General features: G+C 37.7%; 3 protein-coding genes across 3 annotated transcripts; all 3 read right to left on the bottom strand.

Annotated features, from left to right (window-relative positions):
* Positions 1-1935: 1935 nt before the first annotated feature.
* Positions 1936-2871, bottom strand: LOC125078901 (olfactory receptor 5L1-like). Its single transcript, XM_047692146.1, has one exon. It carries the CDS (start codon positions 2869-2871, stop codon positions 1936-1938), a length of 936 nt encoding a protein of 311 aa, XP_047548102.1.
* A 4504-nt stretch (positions 2872-7375) lies between these two features.
* On the bottom strand, positions 7376-8317 carry LOC125078900 (olfactory receptor 5D18). Its single transcript, XM_047692145.1, has one exon. It carries the CDS (start codon positions 8315-8317, stop codon positions 7376-7378), a length of 942 nt encoding a protein of 313 aa, XP_047548101.1.
* Positions 8318-19418: 11101 nt separating this feature from the next.
* On the bottom strand, positions 19419-22550 carry LOC125079840 (olfactory receptor 5D14-like). The gene is given in 4 exon segments (XM_047693569.1): positions 19419-19958; positions 19960-20178; positions 20180-20415; positions 22490-22550. Coding segments are annotated over 4 exon segments (1056 nt in total).
* Between the last annotated feature and the right edge of the window lie 2271 nt (positions 22551-24821).

The raw sequence follows: 24821 nt of genomic DNA, 5'->3' as shown, positions 1-24821 counted from the left end.
TAATGGTAGAAGACAGATAAACATGATGTCATAAATTTTTTGAAAATTAAGAACCCATATCTATTTAGACATTTTATAATAAAAATTGCTAGTACTAAAAAAAAATCCTTCCTAATAAGCACAATAATCTAGACATTTTTTACTTCTTTGTTTAGTTATAATTAAAAATTACAGTTAATTTAAAACCACTCTATAGGGGTACCTGAGTGCCTGGGGTGGTTAAGCTATGGACTCTTGATTTCAGCTCAGGTCATGATCTCAGATTTCTGGGATGGAATCCCACAACTGGCTCTGCAGTCAGTGACGAGTCTGCTGAGATTCTCTTTCTCTCTCTCTCACTTCTTGACACCCATCACCCTTTTAACCCATCCTGCACCCAACCCCTCACCAGCAACCCTCAGTTTCTTCTCTATAGTTGAGAGTCTATTTTCTGGTTTGCATCTCTTTTTCCACCCCCTATGTTCATTTGCTTTGTTTCTTAAATCCACATATGAGTGAAATCATAGACTATTTTTCTTTCTCCAACTGACTTATTTTGCTTAGCTTAACTCTCTCTAGCTCCATCCACATCTTTGCAAATGGCAAAATTTCATCCTTTTTGATGGCTGGTTAATATTCCATTGTGTATATAAACCACATCTTCTTTATCCATTCATCAGTCAGTGAATATTTGGGCTCCTTCCATAATTTGGCTTAATGATGAAACATTTATGTGTTCTACAAGTAGGTTTAGAATTCAACTTTAAGTGACAGCGTTTTATTCCAATGGAGAGTTAGAGTGGAGACTTGAAGTATAAAACAAACAAACAAACAAAAAAACACAATATAATGAGTGACCTAGGTCAGAGATGCCTGTGTTTGTAGTAATGTTTATTCACTATGTCAACTATATGTGTGTTTGTGGAGTTTTTACATATAACTACACGTTTATATATGTGTGTATGTGTGTATATATATTCTATATACACACATATATAAGATAGACAGTAGATATGAAATATAAATACAATATAAGAGAGGGAAGAGGAGAAAAGGACAGAAAGGGAGAGAGAGAGATTGTGAGCCAGGGGTCATTCTAGGCTCTTTACACATGACATGTAATTTAATTTTCCTAACATTCATGGGAGTTAATTAATACTATCTCCATTTTTTTCAGCTGATTTCATATCTGAAGTTCCAAAATCACTGGACCCAGTAACAGTAACAGTAACAACAACAAGAATAAGGAAAACAAGAAATAAGCAATAAATCTAAAAAAGGTAAAAAGGTAAAAAACAGGAGCACCTGGGTGGCTCAGTGGTTTAAGCCTCTGCCTTTGGCTCGGGTCATGATCTCAGGGTCCTGGGATCGAGCCCCGCATCGGGCTCTCTGCTCAGTGGGGAGCCTGTTCCCGCCCCCCCGCCCCGCTGCCTGCTGCTCTGCCTGCTTGTCTCTCTCTCTCTCTCTGTCAAATGAATAAATAAATTCATAAAAAAAAATAACATACTTTTGTAGAAATCTCATTCTATATATAAACTGTTGGACAAAAATTATAAAATAATATTATAAAATAATATTATAAAATAGGAAGAATCCAATTTTGGAAAGAATCGAAATTTCCACAACAGATACTGAGAAAAGTGTGATTTTCAAGTGCTCTTCATAAAATACATGAAGGTTATACAGCAAACTAAATGTATCTTAAAGCTCCATTACAAATATTCATTTAAGACATTTGAGATTTAAGGAAAGCAAAGAAGTAAGCTTCAAGTTTGAAATGGGCTCAGTCTTACCCTTGAGGTCAATTGAAGAGGCACAAAGGCAAATGAATCAAAAAGAATCACTCAAAAACACCTACCTCCTGGCTCTTCCCTCCACTCGAGCACTACAGCCCACACATTGACCCCTCCACCAGCCTCCACTTTGGGACCCTGAGTCTTGCTAAGAAAATATTTTCTAGGAAAATATTTTGGAGCTCACCACTTTTCTGAGAGCTTCTTTTACATCCTTGTTCCTCAAGCTGTAGATGAGGGGGTTCAGCATGGGAATCACTATGGTGTAGAACACAGTAGCCACCTTGTCAGTATCCACACTGTTGCCAGAACTGGGCCGGCAATAAATGAAAAGAATAGTTCCATGGAAGACAAGGATGGCTGTGAGGTGGGAGGCACAGGTGGAAAAGGCTTTGTGCCTTCCCTCTGCAGAGCGCATCCTCAGGATGGTGATGAGAATAAGTGAGTAGGAAATGAGGATGATCACGATGGTGGTGATCTCATTGAAGGTGGCCAGGATGTACAGCAGCAGTTCATTGACAGAGACATCAGAGCAAGCAAGTGATAAGAGAGGGGGTAGATCACAAAAGAAGTGGTTAATCACATTTGATCTATAGGATGGGATCTCAAGAACTAAACACAAGTGGATCAGAGAACACACCATCCCAGAAAGATAGCAGAAAGACACCAGCTCCATACAGAGATCCTGGGACATGGTGACCATGTACAGCAGTGGGTTACAGATGGCCACAAAGTGGTCATAGGCCATCACAACCAGCAGGAAGACCTCAGTGATTGCACAGGTACAAAACAAATAGAATTGCACCGTGCATCCCAGGAAGGAGATGGCTTTGTCCCTGTATAAGATATTGGACAGCATCTTTGGCACGATGATCGTGAAGTAGCAAAAATCCACAAAGGACAAGTGGCTGAGGAAAAAGTACATGGGAGTGTGAAGCTGAGAGCTGACCTGAATCACGGCAATCACGCCTAGATTTCCCAAAACCGTGACTCCATAGATGAGAAGGAACAGCAGGAAGAGGAAGACTTTCAGCTCAGGGGCATCTGTTAATCCAAGAAGGATGAACTCTGTCACATTGGTGCAGTTTTCCTTCTCCATGTTTCCACTTTATCAAGGTTAGAGAAAATATTAATAGTTACTCTCCATTATATGATCCCAAATTCAATTTTTGACTGTCTTCTAAAAAAAATATGATAACAAATATGATAGGTAATGTTTTCAGTGAAGAAATAGGACATTGCTTTCCTGCAGGGATTGTGGCAAAGATGCACAAGACACCAGTTTAATTCACAGATTACACAAAAACATTCACATCCTGAACAGTTTATATGACTCCTTAAACGAGGCCTACACAATTGAGAGCTTGAAATTGAATCATTGGAAAGACATCAAACATTATTTAATAGCCATATTGTTTTATGAAACTCAAAGCCTTCTTTCCTGGCAGAATGTTTAATGAGTACTGGGAATATTGAGATCTCAGGAAATAATTTTTTAAAATACACAGAATTCTCTGTTTTCCACAGAAATAATAAAAAGTCTATGTATTTAAGATTGTTAATTCACAAGTGTTCATTTTTTTATCACTATGTTTTAAATGGAGAAGTAGCTTTTATGGTCCTACAGGCATTTTTTCTGTAAAATTAACATAGTGATTTTGTTAATTATGCTATTCAATGCCAGCCATTTTTCAGGGAATTGGCCCTGGTTTCAAACTTCTTATAACTATGACTCTGAAGTCTTATAATGACCTCTGACAAATACGTTCACTGCTTTAAATCTATTTGAAGAACTAATCAGAGATGTACCATGAAAGTATTAAATGTTTGGTGGTGCATTGCAACATTATTTGTGATAGTAAAACTCATAAAGAAAGTGTCAAACAAGAGGGAAATGGTCAAAGCTATGGTACCTATATATTATGCAAAACTATGCATATTAAGGGGATATTTTTGAAGAACATTTAATGACCTGACAAATAGCTATGATAAAATGGCAAGTTAGAAAATAGTAAACCAGGGGTGCCTGGATGGCTCAGTGGTTTAAAGCCTCTGTCTTTGGCTCAGGGCATGACCCCAGCATCCTGGGATCGGGCCCCGCATCGGGCTCTCTGCTCGGCTGGGAGCCTGCTTCCCTCTCTCTCTCTCTGCCTGCCTCTCTGTCTACTTGTGATCTCTGTCTGTCAATTAAATAAATAAAATCTTAAAAAAAAAAAAAAAAAAGGAAGGGCTGATCCTTTAAAAAAAAAAAAAAAACAAGAACAGTAAGCCAGATGGCACAGATAGAACATTATATACATGTATACATAAGTTGTTTTGAGTATTTATCGCTCATGAAATCCATGAAACCTAAATATTTTATTCTAATCACTTGAAAAAAAAATGTAGAAACTTGCCTTAATTCACGACATGGAGACACATTGATTATTCCTGGAGCAAACAGAGTCTACACTAAAATTCAATGAAGTCAGGCATTTCTTCTTCTTTTTTTTTTTTTTTTTCAAAAAAGGTTTGAAATTTAAAATCATTTTTTTTCAAACGATTTCAAAGAGGTAAAGCATATGTGCCTTAAGAAATCCCAGTTTGAAAACAAATAATTATTCTGATAATATGGTTTTCTCTCTTCAATAGCCGACAGAAGTCAGTTGTCTCTTTCTCAGTTCAACATAGCATATAATTTTGAAAACCCCACTCATTTTCAAGACTAAAAGTGAAAAAATCAGGCAGTTGATTACTATTTATAGAGAAGTGCCTCTTAACCAGAAGCGATTTTGATCCCTCTGGGACATTTGGCTCTCTGAAGACATTATTCGTTTTGACTATAGAAAGGAGTGCTAGTGACATCTAGTGGCTAGAGACCAGGCTTGCTGCTGGCCATGCTAAGATGCCCAAGGCAGCCCCAAACCCCGCCTCCCTTCACACACATACCAAGAACACATGCAAACACAAAAATAGTATGTGGCTCAAAAGGTCCATAGTTCCAAGGCTAGGACACCTGCTGTGGAAGGACATTGCTAAGTGTGGTGCCCAAGAATGAAATAATTCCTTTCCTTTCTGCTTCAGAGGTGGTCCCTACTTCTGTGTCCCTCCACAAACAGTCCGGAGGACCCCTTCCTGCTATTCTCAGCATCAGAGTGACTGTAAGGGGTATCTCCATGCAGTCTTTGCCAGATTCCATGGAGTCAGTGTGAGCGAGGGAAAAAAGAAAGGAGGGGGCCAGACATTCTTCCCTACTTGCTTATACCCTTTTCCCTCTTATTCTAGCACCTGTTACAAGGTACTTGGTCGTGCAGATTAGACTGTTTCCACTCCTCATTGAGACTGTTTCTCAATACACAAAGAAAAAAAAATGTTTTCATAAGGGAATAATCCAAACATGGCATTTCTTAAAATACTCTCTAATTAAGAAAGAGCAAAACACATTTTTTTAAAAAATTTTATTTAATTTCTTCTCAGTGTTCCAGAATTCATTGTTTATGCAGCACACCCAGTGCTCCATGCAATACATGCCCTCCACAATACCCACCACCAGGCTCACTCAACCTCCCACCCCACTCCCCTCCAAAACCCTCAGTTAGTTCCTCAGAGTCCACTGTCTAACACAGGTTTTTTAAAATATGTTTAATACTAGTGTCCTCCTCTACAGTTCCTCATTCTCATATACATGGCTATAATAACTTATCTTATGAGAAAAAGAAAAGAAAGAAAAATCTTCCAGCTTCCAGAAAATATCATTTAGTGGAGTGCTACTAATCTTTGTGTAAATATTGCTTCCTCCCTTTCTGAAGATGCTATCATGGGAAGGTTTATGCTTTTGTGTGTATGTATCTCTGGGACTCATGTTCCTTAAGGTCCCCAAAGTAATTAATGATATCTATAGCATATAAATCAGATATCAAGAAAACCGTACTATCCTGACAAACAACTAATGACCTCTATGAAGTATTAACAAGGAGAAAGGCTATCCCAGCTTGTAATATCCCATATTATAATTCAGTAAGGTTCCTTCCAGAGTTCATGATAAATTGCAGAGAAATGCATGCTGGATCTAAGCATTGCTCTGAGAACTGGGCATCATGCTGTAGTCATGAAATATATGAACAGGCCTTAGAAACTTTGCCTGTGCTATACTCAAAAGCTCTTTCTTGGAATGCGTGTGGTCTGAAGTCAAACCAGAATTCTGCCAAATGCCAGAAATGGGTGGGAATAACAAGCCTCCTTTACTGAGAATAGTAATAAATGCTCACATGCACTGAACATTTTCTATGTCTTAGGTACTGTTCTGAATACAACTATTTGCACATTTTGTTTATAAAAGTAAGTGAGATCAGTATAGTTATGCCCATTTACAATAAGGTCACTGAGGCCCAGACTGTTTTAACTTGCCCAAAGTCACACCCAAAAGTCACAGATAAAATGAGGCCATATGCTGCTTTTTGATCTGTGGCACCAATATGACCATGTAAGGAAGAGCAGAGCTTCTGACCATGATGGGACAGCATCTCCCTGCTGGATGCCAGATGCCATTAAACAGAATGAGCACAAGGATTTCCCCTAGCTCTGCTCCTTTACTGGCTGTAGAATGCCTCCTAACCCAACGGGGTACAAACCACAGCCTGTGTTTGTATTCTTGCATATAATCACACATTTCAAGAACTCCATGGATGTAATTAGTTACAGATAATCATTTTTCAAATTTTCGTTATCTTACATGGATTTTCCTAAGATGGATTCATCTGATAATTCCCTGAGTTTGAGGTATTTTTCTGGGTGTCTTTTCCACCTACTACTCACACCCTAAAACTCTGTCCATCCTGTCATCCAAAGCCAAGATCAGACAAAAGCTATTTTTTGAAGGCATTACTCTAAAACCCCGAAATGGACTTGTACTTTTCTTTCTTTCAAACACCATGGCCTCCTTCTTCACTGCCTTACAGTCAACACTGGATTTTGCATTCCTTGAAGATGGAGACTGTGTCTCATTTTAACTGCTACTTGGATTTTTATGAGATAAATTCACATGTTTATTGAGAGCCAAGTGTACTGCAGGTATGTTATAAGAAAGGGCAATGAGGGGCGCCTGGTTGGCTCAGTGGGTTAAAGCCTCTACCTTCGGCTCAGGTCATGATCTCAGGATCCTGGGATGGAGCCCCGCATCAGGTTCTCTGCTCAGCTGGGAGCCTGCTTCCTCCTCTCTCTCTCTCTCTCCCTGCTTCTCTGCCTACTTGTAATCTCTGTCTGTCAAATAAAAAAGTAAAATCTTTAAAAAAAAAAAGGAAAGGGCAATGAAATGAATCTTTATTGAGATCACATAAAGTATTCCACATGGTATCTATATTATCTTCTGGTCTTCACAATCAGATTAAGAGCTAGATTATGTTACAATTGTGTAAATTAAAAACCAAAGTTGAGAGAGACTGTTGTTGGTGTTTTTTTTTTTTCTTTCCAGTGAGCAAGAGACAAGGGTAGTCTCTTTGAATCAAAATCCACATCCTTCCCATTGTACCTTAACTCTTCATTAATTTTAAAGTTACCTTTACAATCAACCTTTATGGGCACACTGTATTTATATCTCAGGGATAAATGCTACTAAAATCATATGCTCAAGAAGAAAAGACTTTAGTGCCCATTAACTTGCCAACTGTACCCTTGACATCCTTATTTCTCAGACTGTAGATCGGGGGATTCAACATGGGGATCACCACGGTATAAAACAAGGATGCCACTTTGACTGTGTGTCTGGAGTTCTTGGAGTTAGGCACACAGTAGAGGAAGAGGATGGTCCCGTGGAAGATGGTGATGGCGGTCAGGTGGGAGGCACAGGTGGAGAAGGCTTTGCGGCGACCACTGGCCGAACGCATCTTGAGGATGGTGACAATGATAAATACATAAGACAAGAGAATGATGAGCAGTGTGCTGACCTCATTGAAGGTGGCAAAAATGAAAAGCAGCAACTGGTTGATATAAGTATCAGAGTAAGACACGGAGAGCAATGCAGAGAACTCACAGAAGAAGTGATTGATTGTGTTGAAACCCTGAAAAGATAATTTGATAGCAGAGCATGTGAGTATCAAGGAACATGCTACTCCCCATGTATATGATCCGACCACCAGCATGGCACAGATTTTCCCAGTCATGGCAACTGTGTAGAGCAGAGGGTTGCAAATGGCCACAAAGCGATCATAGGCCATCACAGCTAATAAAAAGGATTCAGTTACCACAAAGGTACAAAAGAAAAAGAATTGTACTACACATCCTGGAAATGAAATGGTTCTGTCTTCTACAGTCAGGTTTTCCAGGGCCTTGGGAGCAATGATGGAGGAGTAGCAGAAATCCACAAATGAGAGGTGGCTGGGGAAGAAGTACATGGGGGTGTGGAGTTTGGGGTTAATCTTGATTATGACTATCATCCCAATATTCCCTACAACAGTGACACTATAGATAGTCAGAAAAATCAAGAAGAGGGGGACTTGCAGCTCTGGATAATCTGAGAAGCCCAGGAGGGTGAATGTAGCCCCACTTTTATTTCTCTCTGACAGTAACATGATGGTTTCTGCTTGTCAGAATCTGAATTGGTTCTGAAAACAAAATTATTAAGGAGAGTGAGGATATGAGAAGTTTGCTTAGCTACCCCTTAGCAAGAGTAGAAAAGGAAGCAAAATATCTTTTCACAGTTTCTCTGTGCTATGTGTTTATTATGCAAGGTATGCTAAATGTCTAAGGTTTTATTTTTTTTTAAAGATTTTATTTATTTATTTGACAGAGAGAGAGAGAGATCACAAGTGGGCAGAGAGGCAGGCAGAGAGAGAGGGGGAAGCAAGCTCCCCACTGAGCAGAGAGCCCCATGCGGGGCTCAATCCCAGGACCCTGAGATCATGACCTGAGCTGAAGGCAGAGGCCTAACCCACTGAGCCACCCAGGTGCCCCCAATGTCTAAGATTTTAAAACATGAAAATCATTTTAAAAATTTTCTTTAGGTAAAAAAGCAATACAATTACTGACTTAAAAATTTGTAAGTTCTCAACTGTAATGTTTAATATTTACAAAGAAGAATATGAGATAAAAGGATTTGTGGTTATTTTAAATGAAATCTTCTTATAACACATTTAACTGTCCTTGAACATTATAAATTCATAAATGGTATGGCTAGCATAATATGATGATTGATTCTGCTGGTCCTAAAAACAGTACAAAAATGAAAAATTTCCAAAAAAATTAATTTTTTGTCATAGGCTCATACTGTGACATGAATAAACACCCTCTTTGACCTTGACCGCAGGAACTTCTTGCAAGACACGTCTCCAAAGGCAAGGGAAACAAAAGCAAAGATAAACTACTGGGCCTTCATCAAGATAAAAAGCTTCTGCACAGCAAAGGAAACTGTCAACAAAACTAAAAGGGAACTTGCAGAATTGGAGAAGATATTTGCAAATGGCATAACACATAAAAGGCTGGTATCCAAGATTTATAAAACACTTCTCAAACTCAACACCCCCCCCAAAAAAAAATAATTCAGTCAAGAAATGGGCAGAAGACATGAACAGACACTTCTCCAAAGAAGATACACAAATGGCTAGCAGACACATGAAAAAATGCTCCATAGCACTTGCCATCATGAAAATACAAATCAAAACCACAATGAGATACCACCTTACACCAGGTAATGAGAAGAAGGGACACATGTACCCCAATGTTTATAGTATTGATGTCCACAATAGTCAAACTATGGAAGGAGCTGAGATGTCCATATCAGCTGATGATTATATATATATATATATATATATAATATATGTAAACCATAAGATGTGGTTTATATATACAATGGAATATTACTCAGCAATCAGAAAGGATGAGTACTGACCATTTGCTTTGATATGGATGGAACTGGAGGGTATTATGCTAAATGAAATAAGTCAAGCAGAGAAAGACAATTAGCTTCACTCATATGTAGAATATAAGGAATAGCACAGAGGACCATAGGGAAGGGAATGAAAACTGAATGTGAAGAAATCAGAGACAGAGAGAGAGAGAAACCATGAGAGACTCTGGACTCCAGGAAACAAACTGAGGGTTGTAGAAGGGAGGGAGGTGGGGAGATGGGGTAACTGGGTGATGGCCATTAAGGAGGGCAAGTGATCTGATGAGCACCGGGTATTAAGCAACTAATGAATTGTTGAACACTACACCAAAAACTGATGGACTATATGTTGGCTAATTGAACTTAAATTTAAAAAAAAATAAGAATAAACACCCCTAACAATTTATATTTTTGCCTTTACTTTTCGTTTCATATAACACTTTAATCTTTTTCCTTCTGACTCAGTAAATCTGATATCCAAAATAAATCTTAATTAGTTTTTCCAGAGTAATTCTCTTAACTGCTGGGCTCCTGTCAATCCTTCTGCATTGCTTGATGAATAATAAAATTAGAATAGATGATAAATATAATAATGTCTACGTCTTTATTCTAGAGATGACAAAACAGAAGCTGGAGAAATCTTGACTTTTCCTAAGACATGTAAATAAGGATCAGTCTACACATCTGTGACTAGAGCCCTGATTGGAATCCTAGCCATGTGTCCATTCCTCCACATCAGACTCTGACTGATGTCCTAATAAATAAAATCTTTAAAAAAAAAAAAATACGGGGCACCTGGGTGGCTCCATGGGTTAAAGCCTCTGCCTTCGACTCAGGTCATGATCTTAGGGTCCTGGGATCGAGCCCCACAGGGGCTCTGTGCTCAGCAGGGAGCCTGCTTCCTCCCCTCTCTCTGTCTGCCTCTCTGCCTACTTGTGATCTCTGTCTGTCAAAAATATATAAAAAAAATCTTTTTAAAAAAAAGAAGTTATTTTAAACCAACGTTACATTTAATGTGATCCTCCTGGTATCCCAAATGCTATTATTAAATTGTTGGTAAAAATATCCTGTATCACTGAATCCAAGAAACATAAGAGCTGTAATCTTCTTACCTGTTTTTCTCACATTTTGTTGTAATTTTTGTTTAGACACATGTGTTTCCTGTTTTATAATCTTAATTAAAGCTGGTCCCTTTCAATTTTTTTCACAATAGAGTCTGTTCCAACTCTGCTATTCTCATTTTATTTAAATCTTCTCTATTCTACCTTGCCTATTTATTCAGTAAATTATAGAAACAAGACAATGCACATCCCCAGATTTCACATTTCTTCTATTCTCCCACCACAGGTACTCCTTGTTCATCTGAGCGAGCCCCTCTAACACAAAACTGTGTGAATAAATGCACTTTCCCTTCCTTGCATGTTTAGATATACTCTTGCAGTGACTAAATATTTCTCAAGAACTGTCTATATCTAAAGGATAAATTTCCACTTCCCATGTTGTTTTATAGAAGTTATAAAATATAACTATATTTATAACTAATTATAAAATATAAAAAATATACCCTGAAGTTAATACCCATCTGTCTCTAGAATCTTAAAACAAACCTGCTGACGGCACATGTAGGGCCTCTCCTGGCTGGGACTGATGGACATATGCTTATATCTGTAGTACAACCTTTGGGATACAAACTCTAGGGATTATGACTTGCCCATTCTCTTGATGTCATGAAATCCACAATTAAAATTAATCACCTTTCTCTGATGTAATTCTTACAAACCTGGAGAAGCACTGGGAACATTTCAGATAAAAATTTATATTTTATTTAATTTATTATTTTTTTATTTTTTAAAGTTTTTTTTTTTTAATGTGAGAGAAAGAGAGAGAGAGAGAGAAAGAGGAGAGGGAGAGTGAGAGAAAGAAGCAGACTTCCCAATGAGCTGAAAGCCTGACATGGGGCTCAATCCCAGGACCCTGAGATCATGACCTGAGCCGAAGGCAGATGCTTAACTAACCAAGCCTGCCAGGCACCCGTCCTCAACTTCTGATTACTTCCATACCATCTTACAATTATCAATATTATGGAATTATAAAAATCATCTTTACCAAATACTGAGTGACAACTATATGCTGGGCATAAGCCTCTTTCTACCATCCACTCTAACCTGTTGGGTAAGTGTGAAGATCTATATTTTAGGTCTTTAAGATTCATTGAGAATTAAAGCAGAAATATTTACAAGGTTAAGTATCAAGTTGAGAAAATGACCTAGCCCCTTTGAAATCTTGTCCTATTCTATTGCTTTTTCCCACCTCTGCTTCCTGCAGCTAGTCTGACCTCCTTGCTTTCGTCCCTTGCTTTTTGTTGTTGTTGTTGTTGTTTGAATATTACCCACTCCTTCTCTATGGTCTTTTCTACTCACATTTCCTGCACGCTGAAATGCTTTCCCTTAAGTTTTTGTTGAAATGTACCTTTTCAGTGAATTCTTCCAGGAACTTAACTATATTCCTGCAGGACCTACTCTATTACCTAATTGAGTGTTTAAATTGCTTCACACAGTTCAAATATATTTTAATCCTTATTTATTTCTTTTATTGTATATTGTTTGGTTCCCCTTACTAAGATAAAACTTTCAGGAAAGCAGAGACCATTCATTGCTTTGTTCACTAATATATTCCAAGCTCCTAGGTGAATGACCAACATAAAGTCAGTGTACCATGAATCTTTAATGAATAATAAATATGACTTTCCAAAGGAACTGGAAATAAAGCCAAACTACCAGAACTATGAGGAATTTCACTACAGAGAGGAGATAGTTCACAAAGAATAAGAATGTTTCAGAAGTAATTATTGAAACTGTGCAGTCAAAATAAAACAAAACATAAACAAACCTAAACAAATGTCCACTCCACTGAACTTCCTATCTCTAGTCAGGTTTATTACAACAAAAATCTTGAAATTTTCAAGATCATGTACCACATGGTAAAATTTTATATAGATATACCACATCGTTTTTTCCCCAAATTTTCATTTAAAATCTAGTTAGTTAACACATAGTGTGCATATAGTGTAATACCGGCTTCAGGAATAGAATTTAGCATTCATCACTTTCATGTAATGCCCAGCGCTCATCATAACAGGTGCTTTCTGTAGTACCCAACACCCATTTGGCCCATTCCCCACCTACCTCCCTCCATCAACCCCCAGTTTGTTCTCTATCATTAAGAGTGTCTTATGGTTTGCTTCCCTCTTTTTTTTTTCCTTCCCAAATGTTCAGCTGTTTTGTTTCTTAAACTTCACATATGAGTAAAAGCATATGGTATTTGTCTTTCTCTGATTAACTTATTTTCCCTAACATAATACACTCTAGCTCCATCCACGTCAATGCAAATGACAAGATTCATTTTTTTTTTGATGGCTGAGTAATATTACGTTGTATATATATGCTACCTCTTCTTTATCCATTCATCATTTAATGGACATTTGGAATCTTTTCATAGTTTGGTTATTTTTGATAATGCTTCTATAAGCATTGGGGTTCATGTACCGCTTTGGATCTATATTTTTGTGTCCTTTAGATAAATATGCAGTAGTGCAGTTGCTGGATTATAGAGTAGTTCTACTTTTAACTTTTTGAGGAACCTCCATAGTGTTTTCCAGAGCGGCCTCACCAGTTTGCATTCCCACCAACAGCACAGGAGGGTTCCTCTTTCTATGCATCCTTACCAACATCTGTTGTTTCCTGTATTGTTAATTTTAGCCATTCTGACAGGTGTGAGGTGCTATCTCATCATGGTTTTGATCTGTATTTCCCTGATGATGAGTGATGTGGAGCATCTTTTCATGTGTCTGTTAACCATCTGTGTATCTTCTTTGAAAAAAAAAGTCTACTCATGTCTTTGGGCCATTTCTAAACTAGATTGTTTTATGGATATTGAGTTTGATAAGTTCTTTGTTGATTTTTGATACTAATCCTTTGTCAGACATGTCATTTGCAACTATCTTCTCCCATTCCATAGGCTGCTTTCTAGTTTTCTTGATTGTGTCCTTGGCTGTGCAGATCTATCTCAATGAAGTCTCCATAGTTCATTTTAGCTTTTGTTTCCCTTGCCTCCAGCTATGGGTCTAGTAAGAAGTTGCTGTGACTGTGGTCACAAAGTTTGCTGCCTGTGTTCTCCTCTAGGATTTTGATGGATTCCTGACATACATTTAGATCTTTCATATATTTTGAATTTATTTTTGTGTGTGGTATAAGAAAGTGTCCAGCTTCATTCTTCTGCATAAGGCTGTCCATTTTCCCCAACACCACTTATTTTTGACAAGACTGTCCTTTTCTCCATTGGATATTCTTTCCCACATTGTGGAAGATTAGTTGACCACAGAGTTATGTATATACCACATCTTCTTCATCCCTTCAATCAATGGACATTTAGGCTCTCTCCATAATTTGGCTATTGTTGATAATGCCGCTATACCTATCAGGGTGCATGCACGCCTTCAAATCAATATTTTTGTATCCTTTGGATAAATACCTAGTAATGTCATCACTGGATCATAAAGTAGTTCTATTTTTAACTTTTTGAGGAACCTACATACTGTTTTCCAGAGTGGCTGCACCAGTTTGTATTCCCATCAAGTGTAAGAGGGTTCCCTTTTCTCTGCATCCTGACATGGATGAAGCTAGAGGGTATTATGCTAATCAAAATAACTCAGCCAGAGAAAGAGAAATACCACATGATTTCATTCATATGTGGAATTTAAGAAACAAAACAGAGGGACACAGTTGGGGGGTAAAAGAAGCAAACCAGGAAACAGACTCTTAACTATAGAGAACAAACGGAGGGTTACTGGGAAGGGCGGTGAGTAAGTGATGGGTGTTCATGAATGCACTTGTGATGAGCTCTGGGTAGTCTATTTGAATGTAGAATCACTAAATTATATACCTGAAACTTAAATTACACTGTATGGAAGTGGATTTAAAATAAAAACTTTAAAAAACATACACTCAGTTTTATTATGCATCTTCAATAATTCTGCAGTTGAGGTGATGTTCTCTGCTGTCTAAACCTGCTTTCAAAATTATAACTTGGATATTTCAGGGTGACATTATTTATGGCAGAATGAAAAAGAAGGAAAGCTACTTGGGTATATCTGTGGGTGTCCTTTAAAGCCCTATTTATGCCACTATGTTGGTATTTCTTAGAACGATAAAATTTCAGATGACATTTGTTGAGTACTTCTGTAGTACATTTTCATTAAAAAAAAAAAAAAAAAAAAAAAACCACTGAGTAATTTCAGGTCTGCAGAAATAATCTGACACAATAAAACTTTAAAAAGACTTATCTGTGAAATTTTAAAACTTTAAGTTTTTGGGGCGCCTGGGAGGCTCAGTCCATTAAGCATCTGTCTTTGGCTCAGGTCATGATCCCAGGGTCTTGGGATAGAGTCCCGCATTGGGGTCCCTGCTCAGTGGAGAGCCTGCTTCTCCCTCTGCCTGCTGCTCCCCTGCTTGTGAGTGCTCTCTCTTTCTCTGACAAATAAATAAATAAAATCTTAAAAAATTAAGTTTTTTGAAAATAATCAAGGAAACAAAAATGTGAAAATATGTACCCATGCCAAATAGCACCTCACAAAAATATATTCTTAAAAATTCCACACACATTTAGCTGTTATAAATAAGTTCCCTTTCTTATGAAAACAGTATATTATGTAACATTATGTTCCATATATTATGTAACAGTTCTGTGTGTGTGTGTGTGTGTGTGTGTGTGTTCAGGCACATGTGCACCTACGTGTATGTGTGTTCAGGTAATTTTGTGCAAAAATTGGACCATTTGTGGAATGTTGCATGTCCCTCATTGGGTTTACTGCTTTGTTTGGTGTCTTTTGACTTGTTCCTGATCCAGCTCTTTAAAACTGATACACCAAGAAATCTTACTAGTTCTAGGTCACTCTTGTAGTTTCCGTTAGGCAAGAATTCTTCATATGTGGTTCTGATGACTCCCATTGCATCAAATTTCAAAGCACCTGTTAAATGATTGTCTGACTCCTAGTGATTCTCAGTGTGATCTCTGAATTCAGGTAGTGTTAGCTAGATTACTTCATTTTAGCATTTCCCACCAACATTTTGCTTAATGATTTTAATACTTATTGAAGCCATTGCCTTGATCCATAATTTTTATTCAGAGCTCAGAGATAGTGATTTTCTAATTCCATCCTATTTTCTACTTTCATTCTTTCTGAATTTCCCCTCATAGACCATTAGGTGACCCCAAAATACAATTCATAAAGGAAAGACAGGATAAATATTTATCTCTCTATTTACCAGTTTTAAGAGTAATGCCTTGAACCCCCCAACAACCCTTAATAGTAGTCAATGACTTTTTTTTAAGTATCTAGATTTTAATTTTTAGGCTTAAACACATTTTATGGCTTTAAATTAATTGCAGTCAATATTTATTTGCATGTCAACTATAAGCTAGTTGGAGCCATTTCAAATTGTCTCCTATGTCTCTTTGAAATGATCCAACTAGCTGTTAATACTATTCTTGCTTTCTGGAAAATCAACTTGCTCAACGTTCATTAAATCTCTGCCTCAGACTTCAGATCAGCTATTTGTCTAAACAAACAAACGAACAAACAAACAAACAAACAAACAAAAAAAACCACCACCACCACCACCAACAACAACAACAAAAAAACAGTTCTGTTTACAAAGCAAATATTTCCTTTCAGAGAAATTTGGGGAATAAGGACACTCATTGCTACTGAGTTGTCATTATTGGTGGTATTATTTAGAAGAGCAAAAATAAATAAATAAATAAAAATTAAAATTAAAAAAGTAGTTTCTATCTAGATTTCTAATTCAAATTAAGATGAAAAGTGTTTTTTACTTACCTTTTCATACTTTAGAGCTGTAATTTTCCCTCATGCTGATAACTTTTATTTCAATGGTGTTTTAATAGTTACTTATGTATACTAAAATAAACATCGTATATAGTGGGAAGGTATACTCAAAGTAATGTCCTTTAGAAAAAATGTTTACACCATTTGATCATGTTTCCGATATTATAAACAGATTCGTTATTATCTGTTTTCAAGTTTTAAATATTTATTTTTACCTTTTAACCTAAATAATGCCTTTTAAGACATGTCCAATGTCTAATTTCCCCTAAGACAAAGCTACAAAGTAGGGGCGCCTAGGTGGCTCAGTGGGTTAAAGCCTCTGCCTTCGGCTGGGGTCATGAGCCCAGAGTCCTGGGATCAAGCCCCCCCCAACCCCCCTGTGTCCAGCTCTCTGCTCAGCGGGGAGCCTGCTTCCCTTCTACTCTCTACCTGCCTCTCTGCTTACTTGTGATCTCTGTCTGTCAAATAAATAAATAAAATCTTAAAAAAATTAAAAAGATACAAAGTACATTCCTCAAAGTTTCCTTTCACCTCTTCCTATCTTTATTAATTTTGTTTCCTTTCCCTCTTATAAAAAAGTATTCTACGTCTTGTCTTTATTCCTTTAAGAAAATGAACTGGAGAACATGGAAAATGTCCTTCACAGCAATAAATAGAAATGTTCCTCTTTCCATTTTCATGACCAGATACTTTTTATTGTGACATGTAGGTTACTCAGCCACCTTTATGCTGGATTGCATCCAGTATGTTGTTATTATAAATAATGCCAGTGAGTATATTATTTACAGTTTATCTGCTACTCTGTCTTTGGGAATGATTCCTAGAACCATCAATGTTAGAAGAGGAGGAGTGTGTATGTAAGGTTGCTTATAGCTCCTATCATGTGAAACATGTGATTTTCCTGACCCCAATGCATAAAATGTCTATTTCCCTGCAGATTCACTTACCTGATATATCATTAAACTTTAGGATTTCTGTCCTTCTAATAGGTGAGAAGTGATACCTCAGGGCAGATATCCTTTGTATTTCTATTAGTTTGAGGCTAAAAAAAAAAAATCCTCAAATATTTATTTATTTATTTATTTTTTTAAAGATTTTATTTATTTGACAGAGAGAGATCACAAGTAGACGGAGAGGCAGGCAGAGAGAGAGAGAGAGGGAAGCAGGCTTCCCGCTGAGCAGAGAGCCCGATGTGGGACTCGATCCCAGGACCCTGAGATCATGACCTGAGCCGAAGGCAGCGGCTTAACCCACTGAGCCACCCAGGCGCCCCATCCTCAAATATTTAAAGGGTATTTTTTATTCCTTTTATATAGACTACTTAATTATATTTCATGTCAACTTTCCTTTAAGACTGTCATTTTCTTCTCTACTATATGTGATATAAGTAGTGACTTTTTCTCAGTTTTGTCATTTTAATTTCCTTTATGTTGTTTTGCCAAGAAGTTTTGTATATTCATGTAATCCAAGTTTCAAACTTGCTTTTAGAACTCTCTTTTGGTGTGTGAAATAAGGAAGAGATCTAGTTTTATCTTTTTCTTCATATGGTTCTCTATTTGTCCCAATATGACACTGCTTTTAATAATAATGACTTTAAATTTAGTCTTCCTATTACCATTTAATTTTTAAGGTATTTGTTACCAGATATTTGTTCTTGTTTGGTCATTCATATAAACATTAGAACAGAAACTTCGAAATATGATTCTTCAGTATGCCCAAATAGAACATATATTGCCTTCATCCCAGGCCTAATACATATGAACTAGACTAAATAATGCTTGTAGAGATTTCCAGACCTGATAATACTGAGAATGCAGCCTTCTGAGTAATCCTATCCAAGCATAATGAAAGAATATTGAAATGACTCTAGAGATTGTCCCAGACAATCTAGGAGAAAATGAACTTCTGTGACCTCTCAGACTAATAGCCTTGATAATACCGTGAAAGGACACTTGATTTATAGTCAACAGAGTTGAGACCCTTTAATCATAGATCAATCATTTCAGTCATTTCTAGACTAGTTTCTTGAAACTCTGTGTCATTATCTATACAATAGATATAATTGTCCTTGCCCTGTGTACTTCTCAACACAACCTGCTTGAAGTGTAAGACCATCCATTCATAGAATTCATAAAGCCCAAAGAATGAAGGTGTCAGAAAAGAATCAGCACCCTCTCCTTTTATCACACATTATATCCATCTGCATCTCCCCAAAAAGACAGTGCTTTAGTGACTACACACACATAACTTTAAAGGCAAGTAACTATGATCTATCTGATATAAGGAATTTGAGAGGAAGGCAGGGGTTGTGGGGGGTAGAAAGGGAAAAAATGAAACAAGATGGGACTGGGACAGGAGACAAATCATAAGAGACTCTTAATCTCAGGAAACAAATTGAGGGTTGCTTGGCAGGGGGATGGATAGGGTGACTGAGTTATGGACATTGGGGAGGGTATATGCTATGGTGAGTGCTGTGAATTGTGTAAGACTGATGATTCACAGATCTGTACCCTTGAAGCAAATAATACATTATATGTTAATTAAAAAAAAAGACAAGTAACTAGTCTTCATATGAAGTAACAAATCAGAAAGGCATTTTCTATGGCAAGTTAACATGATCCTTTAGTACCTTTATTCCCCACACAGAATCATCTCTTGGGCTTTGTAATATTTTATGTATTTGCTTTTAGGCAATTTGAAGAAATAGAAACTTTATGAATCAAAATCTAGAATTACCTTGCATCTTCAGGGGATTTGAGCTTACCAATTCACAATATAGTAACATTAAAGTCATTTAAAAAACCTCGTGCAAATGTATGCTAAAGGTTTTACAAGCCTCTGTTACCATTGTTCATTGGGATTAAAAACATCTGTTGAGATTAGTTCAGTGGAATGGGACTTTTGTGTCTATTAATTTCCGGAGGGCATCCTTCACATCTTTATTCCTCAGGCTGTAGATCAGAGGATTCAGCATAGGGTTGACCACTGTGTAAAATACAGAGGCCACTTTGACAGTGTGCCTGGAGTTCTTGGAGTTAGTCACACAGTAGAAGGAAAGGATGGTCCTGTGGAAGATGGTGATGGCGGTCAGGTGGGAGGCACAGGTGGAGAAGGCTTTGTGACGCCCGCTGACAGAGCGGATATTAAGTACAGTCACAAAAATAAAAATGTATGAAGTGAGGATGATCAGTAGTGTACTCACCTCATTGAAAGTGGCAAAGCCAAAAAGCAGCAAATGGGGAATGAATATGTCGGAGCTCGAGGCAGCGAGGAGAGCAGTATATTCACAGAAAAAATGGTTGATTATGTTATGTCCAGAAAAGTTTAGCTGGAGAGCATAGCAGAGGAGTACCAGGGGACCAAATATACCCCAGAGATATGAGCCAGACACCAGTAGGGCACAGAGCCACTGGGACATGACCACTTGTATACAGCAGAGGGTTACAGATAGCCACGAAGCAGTCATAGGCCATCACTGCCAGCAGGAAGGATTCGGTCACCACAGCGATGCAGGACAGGAAGTATTGCAACATGCAGCTAAAGTAGTAGATGCTTTTATCCGCCATGGCCAGGTTCTCAAGCAGCTTGGGAGTCACGATGGAAGAGTAACAAAAATAGACCAAAGAAAGGTGGCTGAGGAAAAAAATACATGGGTGTGTGGAATTTGGGGTTAATCTTGATGATTACTATCATCCCAAGATTTCCTACCACAGTGATAATGTACATGATCAAAAACACGAGGAAAAGAGGTATCTGAAGTTCTGGGTAATCAGTGAAACCCAGGAGGGCAAAGGTTGTTTCCACACTCAGATTTCTTACCGCCATCACCACAGTGCCCTCGAAAGGCGGTGAGGGGGGCAGGGTACAGGAAGAGGTTGTTTCTGTCAAAGAGAAGCTTTGGGGAGTTAGTGACAAAAATACATGATGCTTTATGGTACATACAAACACACACACACACACGCGCACACACACAAATGGGGGGGGAGAGAGAAAGAGAATGAAGCTAGAGTTACCAGTCTTAGTTCCTTCCATACAGAACATGCCTCATGCAGATTTCCTAAGGATATAACTGGGTCTCTGAGTTGAATCTCTGAAATGTCTCTGAATTTCTACTGCGTTTCGTGTTTCCTTAGGAAATAATTACCAGGGGTGCCTGGGTGGCTCAGCCAGTTAAGTGTCTGCTTTCAGCTCAGGCATGGTCTCAGGATCCTGAGATCAAGTCCCACAATGGTTTCCCTGATCAGCAGGGATCCTGCTTCTCCCTCCCCCTCTGCCCCTCTCCATGCTCCTTCTCTCTCTCTTCCTCTCACTGTCTCTCAAACAAGTAAATAAATAAAATCTTAAAAAAAGAAAAAAAAATACTGTATTGCAGTACATACATTCACACATTAGCTAGTGGGGTAACATGTATGTAACTGAGAGTAAATGTTTGCATATAAATGCATAAACTAGTGAAAGAGTTTTAAAAAACATGCAATGGTTGCCCCAGAACTTACATTGCTATGATAACTTGCTTGTATACACAAATCAATAAACTCATTAAGAAGATATGTTTCTATTCTAAGGTCAAAGCAAAATATTAGAGAAATCTAGGAAATCAGCATTACACCTTTTAACACCTTTTAACACCTTTTGTTTAGTAAAGGCTACTTCTCTCCGCTGAATGGATTAGCTCCTGAGGGGTTCAGAAGGACAATGCTTCCTTTTGATTTCTGAACAGAGGTTTATTAGGTTTACACCCGAAGGCTTAGTTTCCTTTAGAGCCCAGACATTATGTATATAAATCTGTGGTTCCCAAGATTTATTAGGTAGGAATCTCTTAAAACCAACTCATTTGTGAAAGTTTAAATGCCAGTTTCAGGTGCATTTAAAGAAGAAATGAATAAATATCCATTTCCAGGTGGTAAGTTCATTCTATTCTTTGTAAAATGGCTGGAAACTGACTTAAAGCTGAATATTTCCATGAGGATTAACCTTTCTTTAATATTGTTGGGTTCACAATTGGATAGCATTTACTGTGACTTAACATGAAAAGTAAAATAAAAGAAGACTACCATATCAGGAAAATAATAATCCCACAGTTTCATAGAAAACCTGAATAAACTTACCTACTACAGAGAAACAGGCCACTACCCCCCTGTTTCTCCTTACGCTGAGTATGACTGGGCCTCCAAGGCTGTTGTATCAAACACTTTAGCCCTAGGGACTCAGACTCTGGAGAATCACAAGCAACTCATTCCTCACAATCATCAAAACAGGTAATTAAGGCAAATGCCATGTGTCATGTACAATTTTTAATGATTAAAATTTCCTCAAAATTACATGAAAAATTGTAGCTTCAAATTGACTACCAGGCTTTGGTGGCAGGTAATTAAAATGCCCCCTGAATGAATAAAACTAAGGTGAGGTATTATTTCTCTAATCCTGCCTCATCTACACCAAAATTCAGTGGGCTCCTTGATTTTGCAGGGCACATATACTAATTTTAGGCAAGTTACAAAAACCCATCTACAAAGCTACCCAAAAGTCTGTCCATTTTGAGTACATCCCAGATCAAGAGAAAATTCTATTAAGTCCAGTCCTCCATGCCAGCTGCTGCTCTATTTGGGCCATATGACCCAGCATATGTAATTGTCATTGGCGTATATTTGCAAATAACGAATTATGTAGAATTTTGGATGAGACTTTATAGTGAATTACAAATCAGACTTTTTGGGATTTTAAAGCAAAACATTGACTCCCTTTGCAAATAAGTATTCACCTTCTTAAAAAGAGCTTCTGGTTTATTCATGGACCCTGTTGGAGATTGAATGATCTGACAATAGGCTACCAAGTTACCATGCAGTCCACACCCGTCATCACAAACTGGATGTTTTCTGACTCACCAACACATAACATAACAGCACTCCTGTTCCTGAAGACAGAAGTGAATGCAGGAGCAAGTGATCCAGATACCTACAGTCCATACTCCTGTTGTATTGCTTTCTCCTTCAAAGCTTTGAGCTTGTAGCCTCATGACAACCCATATATGGAAGAAAATTCTGGGCCTTATTTTCAGATGATTCTACGCAGCATGCTGGCACCACACACACACACACACACACACACACACACACGCACACACACACATATACGAATACACACACACCATTATAGCTCTATAGTCCTGCCCTGGGGTGTTCCTGAAAAACAGCATTGAAGGAAAATTCATCTAATATTTAGAAAATTCAAAAAAGTATGCCTGGAACATTGGAATAGTTTTTTTTTTTTTTTTATACTTGATTATGGGCTAGCTTTGTTGTCAATACTTTATAGGGATAGAAGAATCACCTCCAAAATGTGTTGTGTGCATTAAATCTGAAACCAGGAAACATTGCTTTTTCTCCAATAATTTGTGCGACCCAGAACTGGAGGGTCCAGGGTGGAAATGAAGGTGGCTCTGTTTCCAGTAAGAAACCATGAGCCTCTGTAGTTTAGAGGAGTAATGTTTCTACTAGGGAACACAGCGATGGATCCATGAAGCTGGAAGTGTGACTTCTTTAACCCCCTCCAAAAATAATAAAATAATAATAATAATCAAATAAAAAATGCAGTGGGAATGATGGCAAGTAGATTCTGGAGGAGAGGCATGGAGACGCCTTACAGCTTCTTCTTCCAGTCTTTACATGCTGTACTGAGGTCACCATATGAGGAAGCCAGTGTAACCTACCAGCAGATGAGAGACTGTGAGAGAAACTGAGGCACTCCAGCCAGGTCAGCACCAAGTCACCCAACAAAAGAGTGACTTCATTTACAGTTTTAAGCCCCAGCAGACCTCCCAAGTGATTGCAGCCACATGACGAGCCAAAGTGAGACCGGCAGAAGAATCCTGCAGTCAGGGGCACTTTGCTTTCAGCTCAGGTTATGATCCCAGGGTTGTAAGATCAAGCCCCACATCAGGCTCCACGCTAGGGCATGGAGCCTGCTTAAGATTCTCTCTCTTTCTAGAGAGAGAGAATGGCATGTGATTTATGACACAAGAGAGAACAATAGAATCCCTCACGTTTTGTCCACTAAACAGACCCCTAAACAATTTCTACCTTTTCTACCCTTTTTCTCATCTCACAGCTTGTTCTCGACGTCAGCCAAAGTTTTTCTTTTAAAATTTTTGTTAGATCAAATCACTCTTGTAAACCCCTGTGGTGTTCCCCCATTTCACTCAAAATAAAAGCCAAAGCTCTTAAAATGTACTACAAAGTTCTGCTTGATCATGCTTCCTGTCTTTCTGACTTCCTATCCTGCTGTTCTTCACCTGGCTCACTCTTGCAGGAAATTTGTCTGCAAAGATTTGAATGATTCAGAAGAATTTTAGAAGGAGAGTATATAAGGAGCACAAGAATGATGAAAACTTTATTTCTTTAAGTGTTTCATATATTTACAAAATTGTGCTTGTTATAAAGTTTGTGCAGTTACTAAAATTTCATAATTAAAATCTTTTATTTAACATGATCAAAATGATTTTAATAATTATTCAAATTGTTGTCAATGGAAGAAAAGAGAAACAAGTTCATTCTATAGGTGCTCTATGGACTTCACACATAGACATGAGTCCACACCAACTCAACTTCATTTAAAATAAAATCTGTTGGTTAAAGTCTTGCTACCCAGAGTCTGATCCAATGCCTGGATCACCAACATCACTTGGATGTCTATTAGAAATGGAGAATCTTGGGCCCCTCACATGCCCACTGCATCCAAATCAGCACTTGATAGCACCTCAGATAATTTGTGTGAATAATAAAGTTTGAAAATCGCTGGTTTTGATACTTTTGGTTTAATGGGAATTCTGGTGATTTGGCTAGACATTCCACTAAACTAAAAATAAATAAGTGAATAAACTCACATATTTTTTCTGCCTTTCTCTTCATGGTTGCTGATCACCCGTTTTCCTCTTTTATTCACAAACAACCTAAGTCTAAAGATAATTTACCCTTTCTCCATTCAAAAGCCAATGTACCACAGCATATGTAATAAATCGATTAGTTCTGAAGGGTAATGATTGATAATGGTTACTTTGTCATAAAGGTCTTGGAAGAGGAAGTATATATATTTTGTATCCTTTATAAACACAATACTGCACAGACATGGAGAAAGAGAATCATGCAGTCCTTCCTGGTAGAATTAAAACAGAAAGTTGTTTCATTTCCCAGAGTGAACAAACCTTGAGTTGCATTATCTGGAAAGTATGCAATATAGTATATTAGTAATTGGTCAGAATAATATGGTAAAGTTATATGGAATCTCTAAT

The sequence above is a fragment of the Lutra lutra genome, chromosome 10 (genome assembly GCF_902655055.1).
Source record: "Lutra lutra chromosome 10, mLutLut1.2, whole genome shotgun sequence".
Classification (NCBI taxonomy): Eukaryota; Metazoa; Chordata; class Mammalia; order Carnivora; family Mustelidae; genus Lutra; species Lutra lutra.
The sequence above is the reverse complement of the archived record's forward strand: the minus strand, read 5'-3'. Positions and strand labels throughout refer to the sequence as shown.

Bases quoted from the DNA above. Each gene is read 5' to 3' on its own strand.
- LOC125078901 (XM_047692146.1), bottom strand. From the start codon at position 2,871: ATGGAGAAGGAAAACTGCACCAATGTGACAGAGTTCATCCTTCTTGGA.
- LOC125078900 (XM_047692145.1), bottom strand. From the start codon at position 8,317: ATGTTACTGTCAGAGAGAAATAAAAGTGGGGCTACATTCACCCTCCTG.